The 23,015-nt window shown below is 49.8% G+C and overlaps 1 protein-coding gene across 1 annotated transcript; it reads left to right on the forward strand.

The window, feature by feature from the left end:
• The first annotated feature begins 482 nt into the window (after positions 1-482).
• Dpp3 (dipeptidyl peptidase 3) lies at positions 483-22,399 on the forward strand. The gene is made up of 18 exons (XM_057778990.1): positions 483-517; positions 1,672-1,946; positions 4,728-4,817; positions 5,316-5,450; positions 6,170-6,244; positions 7,292-7,385; positions 9,189-9,319; positions 9,415-9,545; positions 9,619-9,677; positions 10,656-10,850; positions 10,971-11,083; positions 11,438-11,530; positions 12,858-12,920; positions 13,006-13,130; positions 13,238-13,358; positions 14,930-15,109; positions 19,490-19,652; positions 21,855-22,399. The coding sequence occupies exons 2-18, from the start codon at positions 1,677-1,679 to the stop codon at positions 22,028-22,030; spliced, it is 2,214 nt and encodes a 737-aa protein (XP_057634973.1). The 5' UTR covers positions 483-517; positions 1,672-1,676; the 3' UTR covers positions 22,031-22,399.
• Positions 22,400-23,015: the final 616 nt, after the last annotated feature.

A 23,015-nucleotide genomic window follows, 5' to 3' on the forward strand; every position in this document is an offset into this window, starting at 1 on the left:
CCCCAAACCCAAAATCCAGAGAGGAGGGGGATCCACATTGCTACGCTCTTCTCTAAATGCCTGTTGCTAACCGCCAAACCCAGGTCGGAGGGACACTGGAGGTAAAACCCCAAAGAGAGCACGGTCCCAGCTACGTGTGGGTGGAGGCTACCTATGTATAGGAGCCCTTTGTTTGGGGACCTTGTCAGTTCCCTCGGTCTGCACCAGGCAGCAGCCACGTGGGTTACTGAGACACCAAACCACTTCCCCCATTCGCCACTCCTCTGTGAGAGCGTGGCCAGGGTACAAAAGGCCAAGGCCTCAGGGCCCTTCTAAGCAAGCACCACCCATAGCGGCCGGGGGCGGGGAGTAGATGAGGGAGGTGCTGTCCTCGGCTCCTGTACTGGCTGGAGTCGCCGCCCATCTGATCTCAGGGGCCAGACAATTGGTCGGTGGGGGCGGAGCTTGTAAAATCCCATGAATGGGGGGAGGGAGCCGGAAGCAGGAAGTGAGTTTGCGAACGGAGCTGCTGCAGCAGGTGAGGTGCGGCGCCCTGGTTTTGGGGTCACGGTGTATCATCTTCAGGGGATCAGAGCGTGGCCGGGCTGTGCGCGCAAGATCATCCTCGTTCTGTCCATCCTTCAGTGCCTCTTCCAAATCTACCCCTGGTTTCGGGCCAAGAAGGGTTTCCGGGTAGTAAAGAGTTAACACCCCTTTCCGAGCCCCGTCGACTGGGTAGTTGGGGCGGGGAGGGTGGAAACGCGTGCTTAGTCGGGGGCGGGGCGTGGAGAATGTGGTGTGTTGGGAATTCCCTGGGTCCCATCTGGGCTGCAAAGCTTTGGATAAGTTGCTTGTTTTCCAAGTGTCAGTGTCTATTTGGAAAATGGGTTGTGACGTTGTACAGCTTCCCAGGCGTAGCAACAGAAGAAAGCAGGATAATGAAGGGCTGAAGAAAAGCGAGGAGCTTTGGGGCAGATTCTGGGAAGGAAAAGCATGCAAGAAACATTACTACTCTTTGATTTACTTGTTTTTGACAGGGTTTCATGTACCCCAGCCTGGCCTTGGAGGACTCCAACCCAGGGCCTGGTTAGTGCTAGGCAAATGCTACCAGCTGAGTTACATTCCTGTCCTGGAGGTGGCCTCTTCTAATTTGCATACCCAGCTGTTGAGCTTGGTGACATCTTCATAATCAGTTTTACAGAGGAGGAAAGAGAGGTGCAGGAAAGTGAAGTGGCTGGCTTGGATTTTAGATCTCTTTGCTGGAGTAGATTGAAATAGGGGTGGATAGGAAGCCAGACCCTTGGCCTTTGTCAGCGGTGATGGGCTGGAGATGTTGAGGAGTTCTGGACCAAGAGGCTATGATGCCTGAGAGGGTGGAAGTTCCACCGGGAGTGGCCTGGCTGGGAGTCTAGCAATGACGGGTTTTCCTGCCGATTCCTCCTCTGTATCATTAGGAAAAAGTCTTGTTATCTTTGAGCCACAGTTTTCCCATCTGTAATATGAGGTAGTTGGATTCAGACTTTAAGTCTGAGAGGCCACAGGCCCAAATGGGCCCACTAAGTATTTGAGTCTTTGAATTTCAGTTTATCAGGTGAAAAGCCTCCTGGGCTTTTGGGTGGAAGAAGTTAGTTCATGAGAGTTCAGATGTGAAGATGATGTGTTCTCTGAGACGGTTGTGATGTGTCCTTGCAGGGCCCATGGCAGATACCCAGTACATCCTGCCCAATGACATCGGCGTGTCTAGCCTGGACTGCCGTGAGGCCTTCCGCCTGCTGTCCCCCACAGAGCGCCTCTATGCCCATCACCTGTCCAGGGCTGCTTGGTACGGAGGCCTGGTTGTGCTGCTCCAAACCTCCCCTGAAGCCCCCTACATCTATGCTCTGCTTAGCCGCCTCTTCCGTGCTCAGGACCCTGACCAACTGCGCCAACATGCCCTGGCTGAGGGCCTTACTGAAGAAGAATACCAGGTCAGTTCTCACAGGCAAGCCTGGTTTTCTGAGGGGCTTCTAGAAGGGTGTGAAGGACTGGAACCAAGGGGCACAGATCTCTCTCTCCAGCTAGACAGAGGATTAGACTAATGGTTGCGGGCTGAAATGCACACACTCATGCATGCTCACATGCACACCTACCTGGAGCCTCAGACTTGTCATCTGTAGAATATGCACATGGTCTGCGCATGGTCTGTACATGGTATGCACATGGTATGCACATGTATTGTGATGACCTACTTAGAACAGTGCCTGGTTCAAGAGGAAGCCAAGCCAGGCGTGGTAGCACACGCCATTAATTCCAGCACTCTAGAGGCTGAGGTGGGAAGGTTGTTGTGAGTTTGAGACCAGCCTAGGCACCATAGTTCTCAGCAGTCTGCAGTGATTGTACAAAGGAATTCACAGCTTATATTGAGAGGACAGAAAGGCAGCCTGGGTAGAAATCAGGAAGTTTGAGTTACTCTTCTGCATAGTGAGAGGAACCTGGGGAGGATGTTCTGTTTGTCCCCTATTTGTCTGTAGATGTATTAGCCAAATAACACACTAATTCTTAGTGCATTACAGTGGTTCAGAAACATCCAAAACACAAAATCACATATGCTCATTGTCTCTCCAGAAGTAGCTACTGTGGCTAGTCCTTTTCCGTTCCATGTCGGTGCATTGGATACTGATACTTGTATATGCATGGTATATTTATTTAAGTTACTTTTTTAAAATGTAAAATGACAGTCTTGTGTGCATATGTGCAGGTGTGGAGCATATAGAAAGTTACTCCCATGAAACAGGATCTCTCTCTCTCTTTTACAAAGATTTATTTTAAGTGTGTGTGTGTGTTGAGTTACAAGTACCCACAGAAGCAAGAGGCATTGGGTCCTCCTGATACAGGTGCTGGGATCTGAACTTGGTCCGCTTTTAATTACTGAGTCATCTCTCCAGCCCCCAAACAGGGTCCATACTGAACCCGATGCTTGTTGTTATGTCTGGCTGATGACTATAAAGCTCCCAGGTTAGCCTGCAGACACACCCACCTTTCGAATGCTGAGGTCACATGTGTGCATGGTCATTCCTCTTTTATGTGAGTGCTGGGTGTTCAAACTCAGGTCCTCATGTTTGTACAGCAAATGCTTTTACTCATTGAACCATCCCCCCCAGGCCTGTGTGACCTTTTACATCGTGTTCTCAGTGTTCTGTATGCTTCCCTTTTTGTAGATCTCTGTCTCCTGGAGAACTTCCATGGATTATATATTAATCCATTTCCTTTTATTGGCTGTGAAGCATTCTACAGCAGTGTACACTGAAATCAGATTAGGTTTTCATTTTATTTTGCTTTTTTGATTTTTTGTTTTGTTTTTCAAGACAGGGTTTCTCTGTGTAGCCCTGGCTGTGCTGGAACTCACTCTGTAGACCAGGTTGGCCTCGAACTCACAGAAATCTACCTGTCTCCTCCTCCCAAGTGCTGGGATTAAAGGCGTGTACTACTACTGCCCAACTGGTTTTGTTTTTTTTTGTTTTTTTTTAATGCTGGACATTTCAGATGATTTCTTCTTTTTTCTTGCAAGCAGTGCCACAGTGCTCTTCCTGTCCAGGTGTGAGTGGGAACTGCTTGTAGACATAGAAATGCTGGGTTGAAGGCTCAGTACTTTTATAATGATCTGATTCTGTTAAATATCTTCTGTGTGTGGTGGTACACACCTTTAATCTTAACACTCAGGTGGATCTCTTAGTTCAAGGCCAGCCTGATCTACATATTGAATTCTAGATCAGTCAGGGGTACATAGTGAGACAGACCTCAAATAAAATATCTTTTAAACATGTTATGAGCATATGAGACAAGACCTGGTTTTCTGTAAGGAGAAGAAAAGAATCAGATGGGTTTACCTCTGAGCCAAGGTTCTTTAACTTTTTTGAACTTTGGCTAATAGTTTCCTGTCTTTGGGCCCTGATCTGCTGTGTAAACGAGCTAATCTCTGTGGGAATGCCTGTAAGTGGGAAGTACCACCCAGTGTCAGTTATTTCTAGTGGGGTTCTTTTGTCTGGAAGTAGCAGAGACTCAACCGAAAGTAGCTTAAAGAAAGCACAGCCGGGCAGTGGTGATGCACACCTTCATTCCAGCACTCGGGAGGCAGAGGCAGGCAGATCTCTGAATTCTAGGCAAGCCTGGTCTACAGAGTGAGTTCCAGAACAGCCAGGGCTACACAGAGAAACCCTGCCTCAAAATAAATAAATATAAATAAATACTAAAAAACAAGAGGGTCGTTAGTTCACGAGGGCCAGGGCCAGGAGAGGCTTCAGGCGCAGTTGGATTCAGTTGTTCAGTGCTATCTAGAGATGGGATCTTCATGTCTCACTGTTCTCTCACCATTCCGGTACTAGAACATCTAGGCCTGGTGATGTTGGCCAGTTTGGTTGTTCTAGTTCAGCCTATAGCAAGAGAGGGTGATTCTCTGACCGGCCTAGCTAGCTTGCATGCCTACCCTTGGAGCTGTGGGAGGCAGGTTTCTGCTCTCACCAGGTGCTTGAGGTAGCTGGTCACTGCTGAAACCAGTTTGGCAACACAGTGGGGTGGGTGTGAAAATTGATCTGCAGCAACAGCTTGGGCCAGACTGGGGCCTCCTAGGATCAGGGTCCTGCCCTGAAATTTCCCAGCCTCCTCCACACTGGTGTGCCCTGGTGTTCTGGTCTTAGGCTGACATCTCCCTGAAAGCAAAGGGAGCGGTGCTTCTCAAGTGTTTGACACTATGCCATGACTCCTCTCCCCAGGCATTCCTGGTCTATGCTGCAGGGGTCTACTCCAACATGGGCAACTATAAGTCCTTTGGTGACACCAAGTTTGTTCCTAACCTGCCTAAGGTGAGTTGGGGAGGGTGACAGGGTGGCAGTGGTGGGCTGTGGTTGGAGAACGAAAAAGGGGCCCTGGTTGGAGTCAAAGGTAACTCAAGCCGTAACACTGTCAGTGGGACACTGTGACCGGGGTGTCACTCAGCACCCCCAAGTGCTGCAGACACACACACGAAGGAAAAGTACAACCCTTTCAGACTGCTGATCTGCGAGTCAGCCAAGGGCAGGTGTGTAAATGGGAACTGTTAGGTGCCCGCTGGTCATCACTGGGAGTAGGCGGAGCCCATGCACTGGTATTCCTCAGATGTGAATGCCTGTATCAGTGGTCTGCTGATGTTCAATGCAGTGTCTGACTGAGCCGGTCTGTGGTACCTGAGGCTCAGCTCTTCTCAGGGTTTGCTACTGCTGCTGCTCCCTGGGCTATACTCTGGGGTCTTAGATTCAAGTAGAGGGAGGTTCTGGAGGTTTGCAGAGCATGTGGCCAGACCAATGGCTTCCTATTTCCTGCAGGAAAAGTTGGAACGTGTGATCCTGGGCAGTAAGGCTGCTCAGCAGCAGCCAGAAGTTAGGGAGCTGTGGCAGATCTGTGGGGAGCTTATGTTCTCCCTGGAGCCAAGACTTCGACACCTAGGGCTGGGGAAAGAGGTGAGTCCCACCATCCAAGAGCCTGGTAGACTAGAGGGCATCTTTAAGGCTGCTTGGTATGTGTGGAAGGGCAGCTGATGGGAGGCGGGGTGCTCTTCCTCTGCTCTCCAGCTGAAGCCACTTGGCACTACAGGCTTGCTTGTCATCTGTAATGGGAAGAGAACTGTATGGAATGTTTCCAGAATGTTCTTCCAGATCTGTCCTGCCAGGATGTGGGTGCATGAAGAGGGAAGGAGAAAAGAACTGGGAGAAAGGAGTCTAGGAGGGAGTGATGTGGGGACTCCAGGGTCCCTGCCTCTAGGGATTCCTTGGGCTGCTTGGGAAGAGGGTATGGCAGGCCTTAGGGGTGGGCCAGCTAGCGAAGATGGGTGGGGGTGGAGCTAGAGGAAAGACTGAGTTAGGCCTGGTGGCACAAACCTGTAATCCCAGCCCTCAGGAGGCTGAGGCAGAACGGTTGTGAGTGTGAGGCCAATGTGGGCTGCATAGTGAGACCCTGTGTCTCACAGGGAAAAAAAACAAACAAAAAATGTCCCAAGCTGATAATCTATTTTACAACTCTTTCCCTGGACTTCGATGACAGGGTGGAGGTGCTGGGAGGGGATGCAGAGAGCCTAGCAAGGAAGCCATCAACTGCCGTATAGGGTCCCACCTGCGCCCTCAGTAACTCCGCCCGTGTGTCTGCCCACTCACCCTTTTTCCCACCATCTCTTCCCCCACAGGGAGTCACCACCTATTTCTCTGGGAATTGTACCATGGAAGATGCTAAGCTGGCCCAGGACTTTCTGGACTCTGAGGTTTGGGAATTGGGAATTTGGGACACTAGTTTGATGGGGCCCTTGTCCCTGCTCCTTCACCAGGGCACCTGTTCTGGGGTCCTTGAGGTGTAAAAGACTGAAGGAATCTTTGTGTGTGAGGTAAGCCTACGCCAATCAGGAAGACAAAGATGTTACAGGCACACCAGGATGCATCCACCCCAGCCATTCTCACACTTCCAAGATGGGGCTCCTGGGGCCTGTGTCCCTCAGCCCCTTGCCAGCTATGTTGATGTTTCCCAATTCCATTGCACACAGCTAAGAAGTAGCTGAGGTGGCGCTGTGCCTCACAGAGTCGAGTTGGTGCTTAGTGAAAGTTATCGCTCCTGGGACTGGTTAATGGCTCAGTGGGTGAAGGTGCTTGCCAGTGAGCCCAGTGACATGAGTTTGCTCCTCTGCTGTCTAGAGCACTAATTCCTGAAATTATTCTGAGACCTCCACATAAGCACTGTGGCATGTGTGGAACCGTGTGTGTGTGTTTAATGAGAAAAAAAAAATCTGCTTGTTTTATTTGTGTGTGTGTGTGTGTGTGTATGAACATGTGTGCACACCTGAATGTATGTAATGTGTGCCACCTTTATTCAGGAGCCCTTGGCTATCCTGGGACTCGAGTTAGAGACGGTTATAAGCCACCATGTGGGTGCTGGGAACCAAACCTGTGTCCTCTGCAAAAGCAATGCAATAAGCACTTGTGACTGCTGAGCCGTCTCTCAGTCCCAGTATATTATTTTAGTTTAGTTTTTTGAGGCGAGCAAGGTCTCACTCTGCAGACCAGACTAGCCTTGAACACGGCCATCTGCCTGCCTCTGCCTCCCGAATGCTGGGATTAAAGGCGTGCACTGCTCAGTATTCTTTTTAAGTTAGCATTTACTGTGTGAAGCTCAGGCCTGCCTTCTCTTGTAGTCTTGGGAAGATCCCTCAGAGAAGCCCCTACTTTGCCTCACTGTTTTCCATGGAATGGCCGCTCCTCCATTCCCTCCAGTCTCCCTGATCTCACTATTCCTCAAACCCTCCTCTGGTTTTTTCCAGAACCTCAGTGCATACAACACACGGCTCTTCAAGGTGGTCGACCAGGAAGGGAAGTCCCACTATGAGGTGCGACTGGCTTCAGTACTGAACGCAGGTGCGCTCGGGCTCTAATGTCTGCTGTCAGCCGTCTGGGGCAGCAGCCCAGCTCCTCCAGCACAGAGAGTCCTTTGGTCCCAGTTGTTTCTTCATACAGCAGAAAAGTGGCTCTCGATCTTTCTCAAGTCCTATATTAATGTGAACCAGTCCTTGCAAGTAGACAAGGGACTGGGCTCTGATTGGCTCTACCTGGTCTCAGGCCCACCCCAGAGCAAGATCAGCATCTCCTTGGTCACTCAGACAGGGAGTGGCAGCAGTGGGGACCAAGGAGAGCGAGTATATTTAGGCCTCTGTGCGGCCCTTCGTAGCTGTTTTTTACCCATCCAAATCCCCAGCCTCCAGCATCTGCTTTAGCCACGTTCTCCAGCTTCTGATCCTGCATCCCGTCGCTACGTCTTCATGCAGTGCGTTGCCTGCTTCCTGCTCAGAACAGCTCTAGCCCAGTCCATCTTGACCCAGCTGGCCCCTCCTCATCCCTCGGCTGGAGGTGGATGGCACAGGTTGTGGGGCAGGACAGTGACCAAGGGTGGCTTTGGAGCTAAGAATGTAGATTGTGGGTAGAGCCCTGGCCTAGCATGCTCCAGGCCCTGGATTCTAGTCCAAGTACTGAAAAACTGGCCTTTTATTTTTTTCAAAGATTTCTTTCTTTTTTTCTTTTTGAATATTTCTTTTTGTGTGTATAATGTGTATGCCTGTGTGAGTTTCTGTGCACTACGTATGTGTAGGTGCTTGAAGAGGCCAGGAGAGGGTGGTGTCAGATCCCGTGGAACTGGAGTTACAGATGATTGTGAGACGCTGATGAGACGCTGATATGGGTGCTGGAACTGAACCTGGGCCTTCTGCAAGAGCAGTATATATACTCTTGTTCGTTTGTTTGTTTTGTTTTTCAAGACAGGGTTTTTCTGTGTAGCTCTGCCTATCCTAGAACTTGCTCTGTAGACCAGGCTGGCCTTGAACTCAGATCTGCTTGCCCCTGCCTCCCCAGTGCTGTGATCAAAGGCGGGCACCATCATTGTCCTGCAAGAGCAATATGGACTCTTAACCCCTGAGCCATCTCTAGTCCTGTTATTTTTCTAGGATAGAGTCTAACTTTGTAGTTCAGGCTAGCCTGATGGGATTACAGGTGTGCACTGCTGTGCTCAGCATAACTCTTGGTGTATGTTTGTAGAGAGTATTGGATTTTGTGGGGGTTTTGTTTTTTGAGGTGGGGTCTTCTGTAGTCTTTAGGGTACCCTAGACTCACTGTGTACCTGAGATGACCTTGACCTCTCCCCATGTCTACTTCCCAACTGATGGTATTGCAGGTATGCAGTGCCATACCCGGCTGTTTTGCAGCTTCATTTCTTTTGCCTTTTTCACACATAACGTGTGTACACATGTCCTGGAATAGAAGTCAGAGGACGATCCACAAAGGTTGATCCTGTCCTCTCACGATGTGGGATTAAGCTCGGGTCATCAGGCTTGATGGTTGGAACCGTACCTGAGCCAGGTACTCCGGCCCCTGTGCTTTCTGAGACCAAGCCCCACTCTAGCTCAGGCTGGTCTAAACTCAATGTGATGTTCCTGTCTCTACCTCCCAAACGCCAGGACTACAGATGTGCTTCTTGCCTAGGTTATGCAGTGCCAGGTATCAAACCCAGGGCTGTGCGTGCCACGCAAGCGCCCTATCAGTTGAGCCCCATCTCTAGCCCCTCATTTCTGTTGGCAATGAGCAGACTTTGAAGTTCTTAGTGGGCCAGAGTGAAAAGCCTGCTGGGGCGTGCTATACTGGCTTTTCCCTGAATGTTTCCTCATTCCTTAGACCCTGCTCTTGACTCTGAATTGACTTCCAAGCTGAAGAGCTGTGAGTTCCAGGGAAGCCATTTCCGGGTCACCCGGGGGGACTATGCCCCCATCCTCCAGAAGGTGGCAGAACACTTGGAGAAAGCCAAGGTAGGTCTAGCTGGGGCCTGAGGGGGCCACTTCCAACCCCTCTGGGCAGCAAAGGTAGATGGTCCAAGGCCGACCAGAGCTCATTTTACCCCTAGACATATGCGGCCAACAGCCACCAGGAGCAGATGCTGGCCCAGTACGTGGAGAGCTTCACCCAGGGCTCTATCGAGGCCCATAAGAGGGGCTCCCGCTTCTGGATCCAGGATAAAGGCCCCATTGTAGAGAGGTGAGGTGCCAGCCTTTGCTCCCCCTTCATGGCTTCTGCCAGATCTCCTTCATCTCCCCCTTCTCTCCTGTAGTTACATTGGCTTCATTGAGAGCTACCGTGACCCCTTTGGCTCCCGAGGAGAATTTGAAGGTAACTTCTCATGGAATGGGGGTTGTTGTGTGGAACTCCAGCTAGGGTTCTGTCCTTCCCTCCTAGAAGTAAACAGCAGCCCTGGGCCAGTTACTTGCAACGTTCCGGCATTGTGTAGTACAAAGTTAGCCTGTATTGTCTCACTGAGCCATCATGTGAGACTTTTACCATAGTGATGGCTGAGTCCAATTACCCTGACTGAATCATTTGGCTGTGTTGTCTTTTCTGCCTGACCTGGCAAGGCTCTAGGTAGACAGACAGACAGACATGATTTCTTTTTTTTTTTTTTTTTTTTGGTTTTTCGAGACAGGGTTTCTCTGTGGTTTTGGAGCCTGTCCTAGAACTAGCTCTTGTAGACCAGGCTGGTCTTGAACTCACAGAGATCCGCCTGCCTCTGCCTCCCGAGTGCTGGGATTAAAGGCGTGTGCCACCACCGCCCGGCTCAGACATGATTTCTTATGCTGGATTTGCCCATCTGATCTGTGGGTGTCAAGTGATCAGATCTGAGCATCATGAAGTTTTGTGTGTACTGATCTGTCCAACAGTTAAGAGTGGATGTGCCTCTTCTGCAAGGCTGATGGCGCCGTCGTCCCCAGCTGATGGCAGACTGCCTCCGTCCCCGTCCCACAGGCAGGTCATTGCTGGAGAATTCAGACTGATCTTTGCCTACTCTCTTTCTCCCCGTTCTGTATAGAGAGGCTGAACAATGAATTGCTAAAGCGAGGGATTAGCCTGGCAGGAGAGAGGAAAGTCCCAGCAGTATATAGGAGGCTCAGGCCTGAGGTCATAGGAACGTGAAGGAATTCTCACTCACGCCTGCAGCTTTCCTGCCTGGGACCTGGGACCTTGTGGTTGCCAGCAGCCAGCATAGCGCTGCTACACACAGCAGTGTTCATTATACACGTGATGGCTGAGAAACTGGGTAGGGTACAGTGGGATCCCAGGATACTGCCAAACCGCAGCCCCACCTCCCGACAGGTTTCGTAGCCATGGTGAACAAAGCCATGAGTGCCAAGTTTGAGCGGCTGGTGGCAAGTGCTGAGCAGCTGCTGAAGGAGCTACCCTGGCCGCCTGCTTTTGAAAAGGACAAGTTCCTCACCCCTGACTTCACCTCCCTGGATGTCCTCACCTTTGCTGGCTCTGGTATCCCTGCCGGCATCAACATCCCCAACTGTGAGCTCCCTTCATGTCCTCCCAATTCAAGGAAGTCCCCATATATTCCTCCCCTTTGCCCCTCCCCCTTCTGTCAGCTCCCCTTGACCTCTGCCCTTCCCTCTCTTCCTTATCTTCTAGATGATGACCTGAGACAGACAGAAGGCTTTAAGAATGTGTCTCTTGGGAATGTGTTGGCTGTGGCCTATGCCACGAAGCGGGAGAAACTCACGTTCTTGGAGGAAGAGGACAAGGTAGGCACTGACTGCCTGAGGCTTGGGGCCAGACTGTACCTGGCTGTATTGAGTCTGGGAAGGCATATGGACCAACACTGTGGTAAGGTCAGAGTCCAGCTTTGGTCCTGGCCTAGCCACTTGCCTGCCACGTGACGGTTTGTCACAGAGGAGCTTCCATTCCTTCACACCATGGAGGCAGTCCCTCCTCCTGGGTCCTTGTGAGGTTGCGATGGGCTGCTCCACGTGTATGGAATGGATTAAGCGTGGCTTCCAGAAAGCACATTCCCCACATGAGCCTCAACCTTGCTGAGAGGCCTGCTTTGCCATGAGCCCATGGGGAAATGGTGATCCATGGGGTCCTTATCTCGACAGGACCTGTATATCCGCTGGAAGGGACCATCCTTTGATGTGCAGGTGGGGTTGCACGAGCTATTGGGCCACGGCAGCGGCAAGCTCTTTGTGCAGGTAAGCAGGGCCAGCAGGGCCGCTTGACCTGTCCCACCATGAGTTCATTTCTGGGGCAGCGTGGCTCCCTTCAGTATCTGGGAAAGTCCAGGCTCGTGGTGCAGAGCGAGACAACTTTGCATGAGCAGCAGGGCCCAGCCCTTCCTGGTGTCTTGTCTAGGGGCCCCTGAGTCACACCTTCAAGGGGCGCTTCCCCAGCCTGAGCCCAGTAGGCACTCCTGGTCAACAGCCACCAGCTGAACTGTCTTGGAGAGTCCTCTCTACCCATTCAGTCATCTGGGATCCTGGTGCTGTTGGGGGGCAGGGTCAAACCAAGTGTTTCCTACTTAAGGAGCTGTCTCCCCAGAGCGCTTCTCTTTCCCCATTGGCCACAGTGCCTGGAGCCCTTGGCTTGCACTTGAGGAACACAGAAAGGCTGATAGTCTCTCCAGCAGGCTAAGGAAACTCGTGGGTTCCCAGTATGGAGCCACATAGCTAAACAAGCAGAGGAGGGTAAGGACCACAGTGAGGTCAGGGTTCTGGGTTGGGCCTGTTCCCATTGGTGGGGCTGCACCCTTAGATGAGGGAGGGCTGGCGCTGGATCTGGTAAGTCAAGAGAATTTAGAAACCCGCTGAAGGGGCAGCAGCCAAGCATGGCGTCCCATCCAGTCCTCACTCAGGCCATGTTCTTAAATACTTTTCTTCTGGTTGGGCCTCAGTGGACCCACCTGTACAATGGGGTTTCTGACACCATCACATGAACTAATATGAAGGAAAAGAGAAGGTGAAGCGTGGCCCTGGCACAGTAGGGTTTTAGCAAACGTGGATGAGTATTTGGAGGCAGAGAGGTTCTGCCGCCCCATTCCATTTGGGGACTCTTGGACTCCAAGCCTGTTTCCCACCTGTGATGACAGAGCCTTCCCCAGGAGGCGACTGTGAGGATTAAGTGTGTGATATATGAAAAACGCTTGGCGTATGGTGTGGGGGGGTCATGCTGGCAGCATGGGGCCATCACACATGGGGAGAAGCAGACAGGCTCTTTGGCCTACCCATCAGGGTGTCTCCTACACAGGTCTGGAGAGTCTGGGTTCACAGACAATTTCAGGTGGTCCCTCCCTTGTCCCTCCTTTTTCCCTCTCTGTGCAGTGAAGTCAGTAGGTGTTCCTCTAGTGCTGAGGGACCTGAGGAGGTTGTTGGCACCACAGAGCTGAGGGTCACAGGCATTAGGGTAACAATGTACTTGTGGTTCTGCCTGACTGTTCCTTTCCTTATCTTTCTGAGCCACTTAGATTCTGCCCAGGGACACCATCCCCTAGCCCACCCCACATTCATGACCCTTCTTCTACAGGATGAAAAAGGTGCATTCAACTTTGACCAGGATACAGTGACCAACCCAGAGACTGGGGAGCAGGTGAGGAGATCATCTATGAAGCCAGGCTGTTGGGAGCGGGGACACAGGCGGGGCCTGACTCCTGGGTCCTGGGTCCTCCTTCTAGATTCAGAGCTGGTACCGAAGTGGAGAGACATGGGATAGCAAATTCAGCACCATTGCCTCCAGCTACGAAGAGTGCCGGGCCGAGAGTGTGGGCCTCTACCTCTGCCTCAACCCCCAAGTGCTGGAGTAGGGACAGTGGGCTGGGGGGTGGTGGCCGAGTCCCCAGACGGGGCAGCTCTGCAGGTGTTGGAGCATAGGGCTAATCAGATCATCCCTGTCCCCCCGTCCACCAGGATCTTTGGCTTTGAGGGAGCGGATGCAGAAGACGTGATCTACGTGAACTGGCTCAACATGGTTCGGGCTGGGCTGTTGGCTTTGGAGTTCTACACTCCTGAGGCGGCCAACTGGCGACAGGTGGGACTGGCGAGGAGCCACCTTCAGGATAGAGAGGGAGCCACAGTCAGGATTCTGGGTGCAGGGATGGGACAAACGCAGAGGAACTGTAACCCCAGACTCTACGGTTGGCGGGACAAGCCGCATCTCTTCTGCCAGAGAAAGAGTGAGGATCCAAATTCTTGCAATCTTCCTCCTTAGCACCTGACTTGGCTACTCAGTTACAGCAAATGGTTTTGCTGTTGTTTTTTTGTTTTGTGTTTTTTAAGACAGGGTTACTCTGTGTAACCCTGGCTGTTCTGGAAGTCTCTCTATAGAGCAGACTGGCCTTGAACTCAGAGAGGCACCTCTCTTTGCCACCACACCTGATCAACATATAGTTTGAAACTATGGTAATCAACAGTGATTTAATTTTTTTTTTAATTTATTATTTGTGTGGAGATAGTTCTCTCCTTCCAGTGTGTGAGTACCGGGAGGCAAACTCGAGTTCTCAGGCTCGCTTGGCATCAAGCCAGATTGCGGGCCCTTTTTATTTTTTTTTAACAAAATGAAATAAAAACGGTTTGCGGAGGCAGTGCATGTCATCCAAGGTATACACCGTAAACCTTGCAGCTACTTGGGGAATCAGACAGGAGGTTTACCTGAACCCAGAAGTTCCTGAGACGCCTGGGCAGCATAGCAAGACGCCCATCACAAAAGGGAAAAGAGGGCTGGAGAGATGGCTCAGTGGTTAAGGGCACTGGCTGCTCTTCCAGAGGACCCGGGTTCAATTCCCAGCACCCACATGGCAGATAAGAATTGTCTGTAACTCCAAGGAATCCAGCATTTCCTGGACTCCACAGATACTGCACACATGTGGCACACATACATGTAAGCAAAACAGCCATACATATAAAAGCAAAATGAAGCAAGTTTTTAAAAAGAGAAAAATACAAAGAGAATTATGTGTGTGCACATACATACTCACATAAAACATGTTTGGAGTCTGGACTGAGGTCTGACTCCTTACTGTTCCTTTAGCACCTGTGTGACTTTGAACCAGTCACTTTACCTCTCTGGGCCTCAATGTCTTGTGTAGAAGTGGGGATAATGGTGTCTACTTGGTTTCATTGTTGAGCACAAAAAAAGATTGGGAAAGAACCAGCCAGTGGTGGCGCATGCCTTTAATCCCAGCACTTGGGAGGCAGAGGCAGGTGAATCTCTGAGTTCGAGGCCAGCCTGGTCTACAGATGGAGCACAGCCAAAGCTACACAGAGAAACCCTGTCTTGAACAAAACAAAAACGAAGACTGGGAAAGAGAGAGTCCTCAGGGTCTTTGTGGTGAGGGGACCCCAGGACTGACTGCTGTCTGGAGCATTAAGAGCTGTGGCAGGTGGTGAGGGGGCATAGGGCACCAGGCTCTGCTCTCACAGCCTGCCCCAGTGAACAGGTTGGGGGGAAGAAAGGAAGAAGTTGAGGGGAGAGGAGTGGGCGGAAAGGTAAAGAAGGACTACATGGACAGTGACGACTGACAGCTTTATTGAACACGTTAACAAGCTTTGCATCCAGCTCCAGATGGGCTACACGTGACCTCTTTCCCTCGGCCTTGGCAGGCCCACATGCAGGCCCGGTTCGTGATCCTGAGGGTTTTGCTGGAGGCTGGCGAAGGACTTGTTACCGTCACTCCCACCACAGGCTCTGATGGGCGCCCGGATGCCCGTGTCCACCTGGACCGCAGCAAGATCTGGTCAGTGGGCAAACCTGCTTTGGAGCGGTTCCTACGGAGACTCCAGGTAAGTGAAAGTCTCACCTTGGCCACCTCCAGCCTCTTCTCCATCCCTCCGTTCCATTCTGTCAATTCCTCTTAACCTCCTGGCCAGTCCCTTCATCCAGCACGTCTTTCTCGTGACTGAGAATAAGCCATGAGCAGTTTCTCATGGTCATGAGAATGCAGACATGAATGCAACAGGATGTCTTCAGATCACGGCAGAGAGCTGTGTGGTGGTAACGCTGCTGGGTGTGATGGCGAGCAAGATTGGGAAGGGAAGGCCAGATGCTTGCAAAGGCCAGAACAGTGCATTGATTCCCACTGGAACTGGAGTTACAAACAGTTGTGTGCAATTGGGTTTTTTTTTTTGGTTGGTTGGTTGGTTTTTCGAGACAGGGTTTCTCTGTGTAGCTTTGGAGCCTGTCCTGGAATTCGCTCCGTAGACCAGGCTGGCCTTGAACTCACATAGATGCGGCTGCCTCTGCCTCCTGAGTGCTGGGATTAAAGGTATATGTCACCACCTCTCGACTGCAGTTGGTTATTTTTACTCTTTGACTCTTTTGGGGGCCCTGCCACCCCGTTCCCAAATAAATACACAGAGGCTTAGTCTTATAAATGCCTGACCTTAACTTGTCTTATTTTTAGCCATCTTTTCTTTTTTTCTTCTTTTTTTTTTTGGTTTTTCGAGACAGGGTTTCTCTATAGCTTTGGTGCCCGTCCTGGAACTAGCTCTTGTAGACCAGGCTGGCCTCGAACTCCCAGAGATCCGCCTGCCTCTGCCTCCCGAGTGCTGGGATTAAAGGCGTGCGCACCACCGCCCGGCTTTTTTCTTCTTTTTTTGAGACAGGGTTTCTCTGGAGCTTTGGAGCCTATCCTGGAACTTGCTTTTTAGACTAGGCTGGCCTTGAACTCACCTGTTCTCTGCCTCCCGAGTGCTGGGACTAAAGGTGTGCGACACCATCACCCAGATAGCCAACTTTTCTTAAATCATCCCATCTGCCTTTTGCTTTTCTCTTTATCCTATGCACATTTCTGTACTTCTTACCCCATGGCTTGCTGTGTAGCTGGGTGATTGACCCCTGGAGTCTTCCTCCTTTTCTTGCCCCTAGATCTCTCTTCCCAGATTCCTCCTGTTTATTTTACCTGCCTGATAGCCCCATCTGTTCTTTCTCCTGCCTTGCTACTGACCATTCAGCTCTTTATTAGGCCGTCAGGTGTTTTAGGCAAAGAATCACAGCTTCAGGCCGGGCGGTGGTGGCGCACACCTTTAATCCCAGCACTCGGGAGGCAGAGGCAGGTGGATCTCTGTGAATTCGAGGCCAGCCTGGTCTAGAAGAGCTAGTTCCAGGACAGGAACCAAAAAAAGCTATGGAGAAACCCTGTCTCGAAAAATCCAAAAAAAAAAAAAAAAAAATCACAGCTTCACAGAATTAAAGAATGCAACACATCTTTGCATCATTAAACAAATGTTCCACAGCATAAACAAATGTAACACATCTTAAAATAATATTCTACAACAGTTGTGAGCCAGCATGTGGGTTCTGGGAATCGAACCCAGGTCCTCTGGAAGAACAGCCAGTGCTCTTAATTACTGACCCATCTTTTCAGCCCCTGAGAAACCTATCTTTATGGTATGGTACTTTCTACAAGAATAGGAACATATTGAATATTTTCAGCAATTTACATTTCACAAATCATAGAGTTATGAGTCGTTGAATTAGGATCAGAATATCTCTGTATACCCATCTGTTTCCAGGAAGGATCTAAAGAATCTTTCCATAAAGCATGGGAGTTTTGGGGTGATTTTGTTTTTAAAATTTTGTGTGTATGTGGGAGGCAGAGGCAGGCGGATCTGTGTGAGCTCAAAGCCAGCATGGTCTACAGAATGAGTTGTTCCATCTAAGGCTACACAGTGAGACCTGTCTTGAAAAACAAAAACAAGCAAACAAAAAATTGTGTGTGATATTGAGGAGATGTGCATGAGCTATAGTGTGTGTATGGAGGGCAGAGATGATTTGTGAAGTTGATTCTCTTATGCTTTTATCTAGATTTTTGGGGACTAAACTAAAGTCATCAGGCTTGTGTGACAACTGTGTTTATCTGCTGAGCCTATCTGCACCTGTTCTATTTGTCAATTTTAGTTTTTGTTTTCATTTTTTTTTCTTTTTTAATTTTTTGGGTCAGGGTCATAGGTGTATGTCCCTGAGTGGCCTTGAACTCACTGTGTGGACCAGGCTAGCCTAGAACTCACTATGTGGACAAGGCTAGCCTTGAACTTGTGTCATCCTTCTGCTTCTGCCTCCCAAATGCTGAGATTATAGGTGTGTATCGCTATACGCAGCTGAAGCACGTGCTTGTAAAGTTAAAATTAAATTAGGGACTGGAGGTAGCATATGCGCTTAATATATGTGAGACCCTGGGTTTCATTCCTTCAGCACCAAAAATAAATTAGGATAGAAGCCACTAGATGGAAAACAATGTCTTTGGTGGGTCCTAGGGTAGGAAGGGGCATTGTTGGCAATGCTAGTGAGACCTAGGTGGGACTGGAATCTAGTTATAGCAATGGGCCAGTTATGAAGCTGGTGAGGAGAGAAAGCCGTGCTGACAGCTTCTGGGAACTCACTGTACCGTCTTTATAACTGAAGATTTTTGCTGCAAATGGCATCCTGGCTTTCTCTGCACACACCAAACACGTACACACAAATAAATCTTTAAAGTTTGTAAGAAAGCTAAATGTGATTTTAAATGTACTCTACCAGAAGATGTGTGGAGGTCAACCACATATAGCACAGCATTTTGGATTAGAGACTTGAACATTCGGATCTTGTCATCCACTGAGGGTACTAGAACCCGTTCCGGTAGACTGTGCCTGCCCGAGTCACTCCTGATACTGCTGCCTCCCATGGCACCCATGGCACTAACTCCCCAGCTCGAGCTACCCAGGTCTGGCCTGTTGGCTTGATGAACATGTCACCAAGCGGTGATCTGAGCTAAGTAGGTTTCCTTGAAGCTAACCAGATCCGGTGGGATAAACAGAGGAGGGCTCGTAGGAAGGACGGGTGGTAGATCTAACTGAAGAGCTGAAAGAGAACCCTGAGTAGAAAGAAATATTGGGGGGCAAGACGAGAGAATTGAACTTCAGACTTGAGTCTTACTAGGCAAGTACTATACCACTGAGCTGTATCTGAAGCTTGCTGAGAGAAGGGTTAAAAGAGAACTGAGCAGTGTCCGTGAGAGTGAGGAAGTCTGATAGAACGACGCTCAAGAGCATGGGGAGATTATGAGGAGACAAAGTAATGGCTTTGCTTCTACAGCCGCTGCCACGTGGCCTTAATCCCACCCACAAAGGAGGAGCCTGAACGCTTTTAAAAGCCCCACCTCTTATTTTTCATTTAAATTAACTTTTGGTATGTGTATGTATATGTATGAGTGTAGTGTATGTATGTGTATGTGTGTGTATGAGTGGGTGTATATGTGTGTGTATGAGTGTGGTGTATGTGTGTATGTGTGTATGTGTATGATTGTGGTGTATATGTGTGTGTGTGTATGTGTGTATGTATGTGTATGAGTGTGGTGTATGTGCGTGTGTATGTGTGTGTATATGTATGTGTGTGTATATGTATGTGTATGAGTGTGTGTGTATGTGTGTGTGTATGAGTGTGGTGTATGTGTGTGTGTATGTATGTGTATGAGTGTGTGTATGTGTGGCATACACGTGGGTGTGTCCTGCTCCATTGCTCTCTGCCATGTTCCCCTGAAACAGGGTCCCTTACTGAACCTGAAGCAAGGATGGCAGCCAGCAAGACCCAGGAACGCTCCTTTCTCCCCTACCCCCAGCACTGAGATTACAGGCCCCTGTGTCATTGCCTAGCTGTTTACATGGGTGCTGGGGATTTGAACTCAGGCTTCTCGTTCTTACACACTGAGCTATCTCTTCAACCTCAAAGCCCAACCTAGAAAACTAGTGTCAGACAATCTGCCTGTAATTACATAACTGTAATCTCAACATGAAGAAAATAAGCAGGCGGTTCTTTGGTGAATTCAAGTCCGGCATGGTCTACATAGTGAGAGTCTGTCTATAGAAGGGGGTGGAGGGTGGAGTAGCCATCTAGAGTGTTTGTTTATTTGTTTTGGAGACAGTCTGACGTAGCTCAGGCTGTACTCCCTATATTGCCCAGGGTGACCTTAAACTCTTGGTCTTCTGTCTCTACCTTCCAAGATCTGGGATTATAGGTGTCTGCCTTGTACCCAGCAAGGTCATTAAGTTTTAGCACTGAAATTTTGTAGAAGACAAATCATAGCACATCCTATCCAGAGCTAGGTGCACCTGGCCATGGTCCCTGGCTGAGTGTTATGGATGCAAGGTGGGTGCCTGCCCTAGGCACTCAATTCCTCCTCCTTACAGGTGCTGAAGTCCACCGGGGATGTGGTTGCAGGACGGGTCCTGTATGAGGGGTACGCTGCGGTCACTGATGCTCCCCCAGAGTGCTTCCTCACCCTCAGGGACACAGTACTGCTGCGCAAAGAATCCCGGAAGCTTATTGTTCAGCCCAACACTCGCCTTGAAGGTAACAGATGTTGCAGTCATTGGTGAAGCTTCCTGGGGTCTTTCCAGAGAACAGATGACTCACCTGGTTCAGGAACAGCTCCCTCTCCGCCATGTTCTTCCTGACGGGCTTTGGGCCCAGAATCTTGACATTTTCCATCTCATACACATGGACATTGGTTGTCAGGCAGCAGCAAGAGGTCTCAGGGAGGCTAACAGAGTGGGAGCTTGTGGAGGACAGGCCAAGGCCTGGAGGATCTGGAAGGTCCTAGCGGGAGGTAAAGTCAGGCAGTGAGCTAGAACTGTATAGGCCAAGTAGGACCTAAGAGAATTGGAATCAACATTCAGGATGGAGATGTCCTCAGTTGTCCCCCTTCTCAAGTGACATCTCCGTTTCTAGAATCCCTGACCCTGACTGCATGGTGCTGGTGCCTTGTGTGCCCTTCTCTCTCCAGTTCACTGAGTCCACCCTACTTGATAGCCTTTGTACATGCTGCTCCCACAGCTTGGCATGATGCCACTCAGATCTGTGCCTGTCTGGTTCTTCTTGCTGGTCAGGTCCCTGTTAAAATGGCACCTTCTTGAGACATGCTGTCTCCAGCCGTTCAGCACAAAGTAACCCCCTCAATCTCTTATCTCTTAGTCCAGGGGAGGCCACTGAGGGATGGAGCCATGGATGGGATCCAGCCATTTCCTGAAACCGTTCAGAGCCCATTAGGAATGAGAATACTTGGCGATATTGATCACCCAAGGAAAACATCAATGAATGTTTGAAGGATACTAATAGTGCTTTAAACACTTGGATAAAGATCCTATCTATGTCTTTAGAATTTCCAGAAAAGTTCTTGGAAGGAAGTGGTGGTGTTTAAACCAGACCTGAGGAGCAGGTTGGATCTTTCAAAGGTAGTAGTGAGTTAGAGTAAGGCCTATGGTAGAGCTTTTGCCCACTATGCTATAGGCCCTGGGTTCTACCCCCAACACTTTGGTAGTTGGTAGTGATGGTGATGGTGGTGGTGGAGGACTTGGAGGTCCCAGGTACTGGGTGAAATATTTTCACAATAGGCTGGGATTGTAGCTCACTGACAGTGTGCTCTGCACTGCCATATAAGGCCCTAGGTTCCATCCCCAATACTGAAAAAAAAAAAAAAAAGAACCTTTTCAAGGATTAACTCCCAAAGCCCAATGAAGTTTTCATCTGTGAACTAAAATACTCATACATAGACGTATCACATTTGCCTCAGGCCCCACAGCTAAGGGGGTGCAGAGTTAGGACTTGGGCCGCGGTAGCCTGAAGCCTGCACTCTTAGCTGCTGTACCTCAGAGCTACATGCCACATGCCGCGTGCCACACAGTGCAGAGGTAAGCAGCTGGAGAGTGACAAAGGGGATGCTCGCCACCAGAATTCAGGCGCATCTCACAGGTAGGATGCTCAGCAATGCTAGCATTCACTGAGCACCCAGCTGGTGTTCAGCATACGTAATCACCACAACACCTTGAGGGAAGAGGTGCTGTGTTCGTTCCCCACTTTACCTGTAAGGCACTGAGGCTTAGAACAGCTGGGAAAGGTGTCGTGGTCGAGACGAGAAGCAGTTGCTGGACTCAAGAGGCCGAGGACTGTGTTTGTGTCATCTCATATAGCACTTAAAAATTGACTTTAGGTTTGTTTTATTTGTGCTTTGCTTGTATATATGTGCACCATGTGTGTGCAGTGTCCCTGGAGGCCACTGGATCTCCTGGGACTGGATGGCTGTGAGTCACCCTGTGGGTTCTGGAGGCCAAGCTGAGAGCAGCCTGGGTCCTCTGCAAGAGCAACAAGGACTCTTAATCCCTGAGCTCTCTCTCTCCAGCCCTGATGTGGCACTATTATCATTTTTGTTAGTGCTTGTTGGGGTTTGGTGGTTTGGTTTAGTCGAGACTATTAGACTAGCTTTAAATTTAACGATCTTCCTTCCTCAGCCCCTTGAGTGCTGGGTTATGGTGTGCACTACCATGCCAGACGACTTAAGGGAAGGATGAAAGAAAATAGCAGTTCATTTAAGTCTGCTGCAGTAGTTCTGCCTTCCCCGCGGGTTATTCTAACACCTGTATTAGATAACTAACCTAACGTTGAACAGTTTGTGCCACCGAGCTCAGTCAGGACCCGCTGCCCCATGACTCTGAAATGACAATTCTGCTTCCCTAGTCACATCTTTTGTGCTGCTGTTTTCTCTCCAACTCCTCCCAGGCGCAGAAGTACAGCTTGTAGAGTATGAGGCCTCAGCTGCTGGTCTCATTCGCTCCTTCTGTGAGCGTTTTCCAGAAGACGGGCCTGAACTGGAGGAGGTCCTTACCCAGCTGGCCACAGCAGATGCCCGATTCTGGAGGGACCAGGTCAAGGAGACCCCAGCTGGCCAGTCTTGAGAAGATGGTGTGATTCCCCTCCCCACACCCATCCAGCCAGGGCTGTCAGTGGCCCTGCATTGTGTTTGTGATTAGGAGTCGGGGGAGGGGCAGAAGCTCGGACTCTGGTGCTACCTCAGCTGAGGGTGGTAATACTAACCCTTCCATTTATCAGCACTTTCCGGTTTACCAAGTACTTGCTCAGTTCCTTGATCCGCACTGCCATCTTTGGAGGGAGCTCCCGTTCCCACGTGGGAAACTGGCAGTTCTGAGAAGTGACTGGCCTAAACCCTGCAGGTGGCATGTGACAGAGCCAGGGCTCAAAGCATTCTCACCAGATCCAATGCTCTTCGTGTATTGCGTTTATAACCAGAAAAATAAATGCCACAGACAACCATGAACTTTGCAGTGTGTGTGATTTTTTTCCTCTGGGGTCAGAGCCTGGGGAGGGCACACTACCGCACTTTTTCTTCCAGTCCACAGTAGGATTTTGATGTCATCTCTAAAGGAAAGCGCAAAGGCACATGTGAGCTCCACAAATCTCCTTTGTGACATTTTTAAAGACTTAAAAAATATATATATTTATTGTGTATGCAGTGTTCTATCTGCACACCAGAAGAGGGCATCAGATTTCATTATAGATGGTTGTGAACCTCCATGTGGTTGCTGGGAATTGAACTCAGGAACTCTGGAAGAGCAGCCAGTGCTCTTAACTGCTGAACCATCTCTCCAGCCCCTTAAGACTTATTTTTATGTGTATGTATGCATTTTCTCACTGTGTGCTGGTACAAGCACAAGCTAGAAGACGGCATTAGATCTAGAACTATAGTTACAAAACTGTGAGCTGCCATGTCTGTGAAGCAAACCAGGATCCTCTGCAAGAGCAGCAAGCGTTCTTGTGCTTTAAAATATTTCGGGAGCTTAAGAACTTGAACGCATCAAGTTGAGATCCCACCCTTTAATCCTGGTGGTTTGCTTCCCAGAGCCTGAACCTCTACAGTATGAC

The sequence above is a fragment of the Chionomys nivalis genome, chromosome 8, assembly GCF_950005125.1.
Source record: "Chionomys nivalis chromosome 8, mChiNiv1.1, whole genome shotgun sequence".
NCBI classification, from domain to species: domain Eukaryota; kingdom Metazoa; phylum Chordata; class Mammalia; order Rodentia; family Cricetidae; genus Chionomys; species Chionomys nivalis.

Bases quoted from the DNA above. Each gene is read 5' to 3' on its own strand.
- Dpp3 (XM_057778990.1), top strand. From the start codon at position 1,677: ATGGCAGATACCCAGTACATCCTGCCCAATGACATCGGCGTGTCTAGC. The intron at 9,678-10,655 runs GTAACTTCTCAT...ACCTCCCGACAG, and splicing joins CTCCCGAGGAGAATTTGAAG to GTTTCGTAGCCATGGTGAAC. The intron at 13,131-13,237 runs GTAGGGACAGTG...CCCGTCCACCAG, and splicing joins CTCAACCCCCAAGTGCTGGA to GATCTTTGGCTTTGAGGGAG.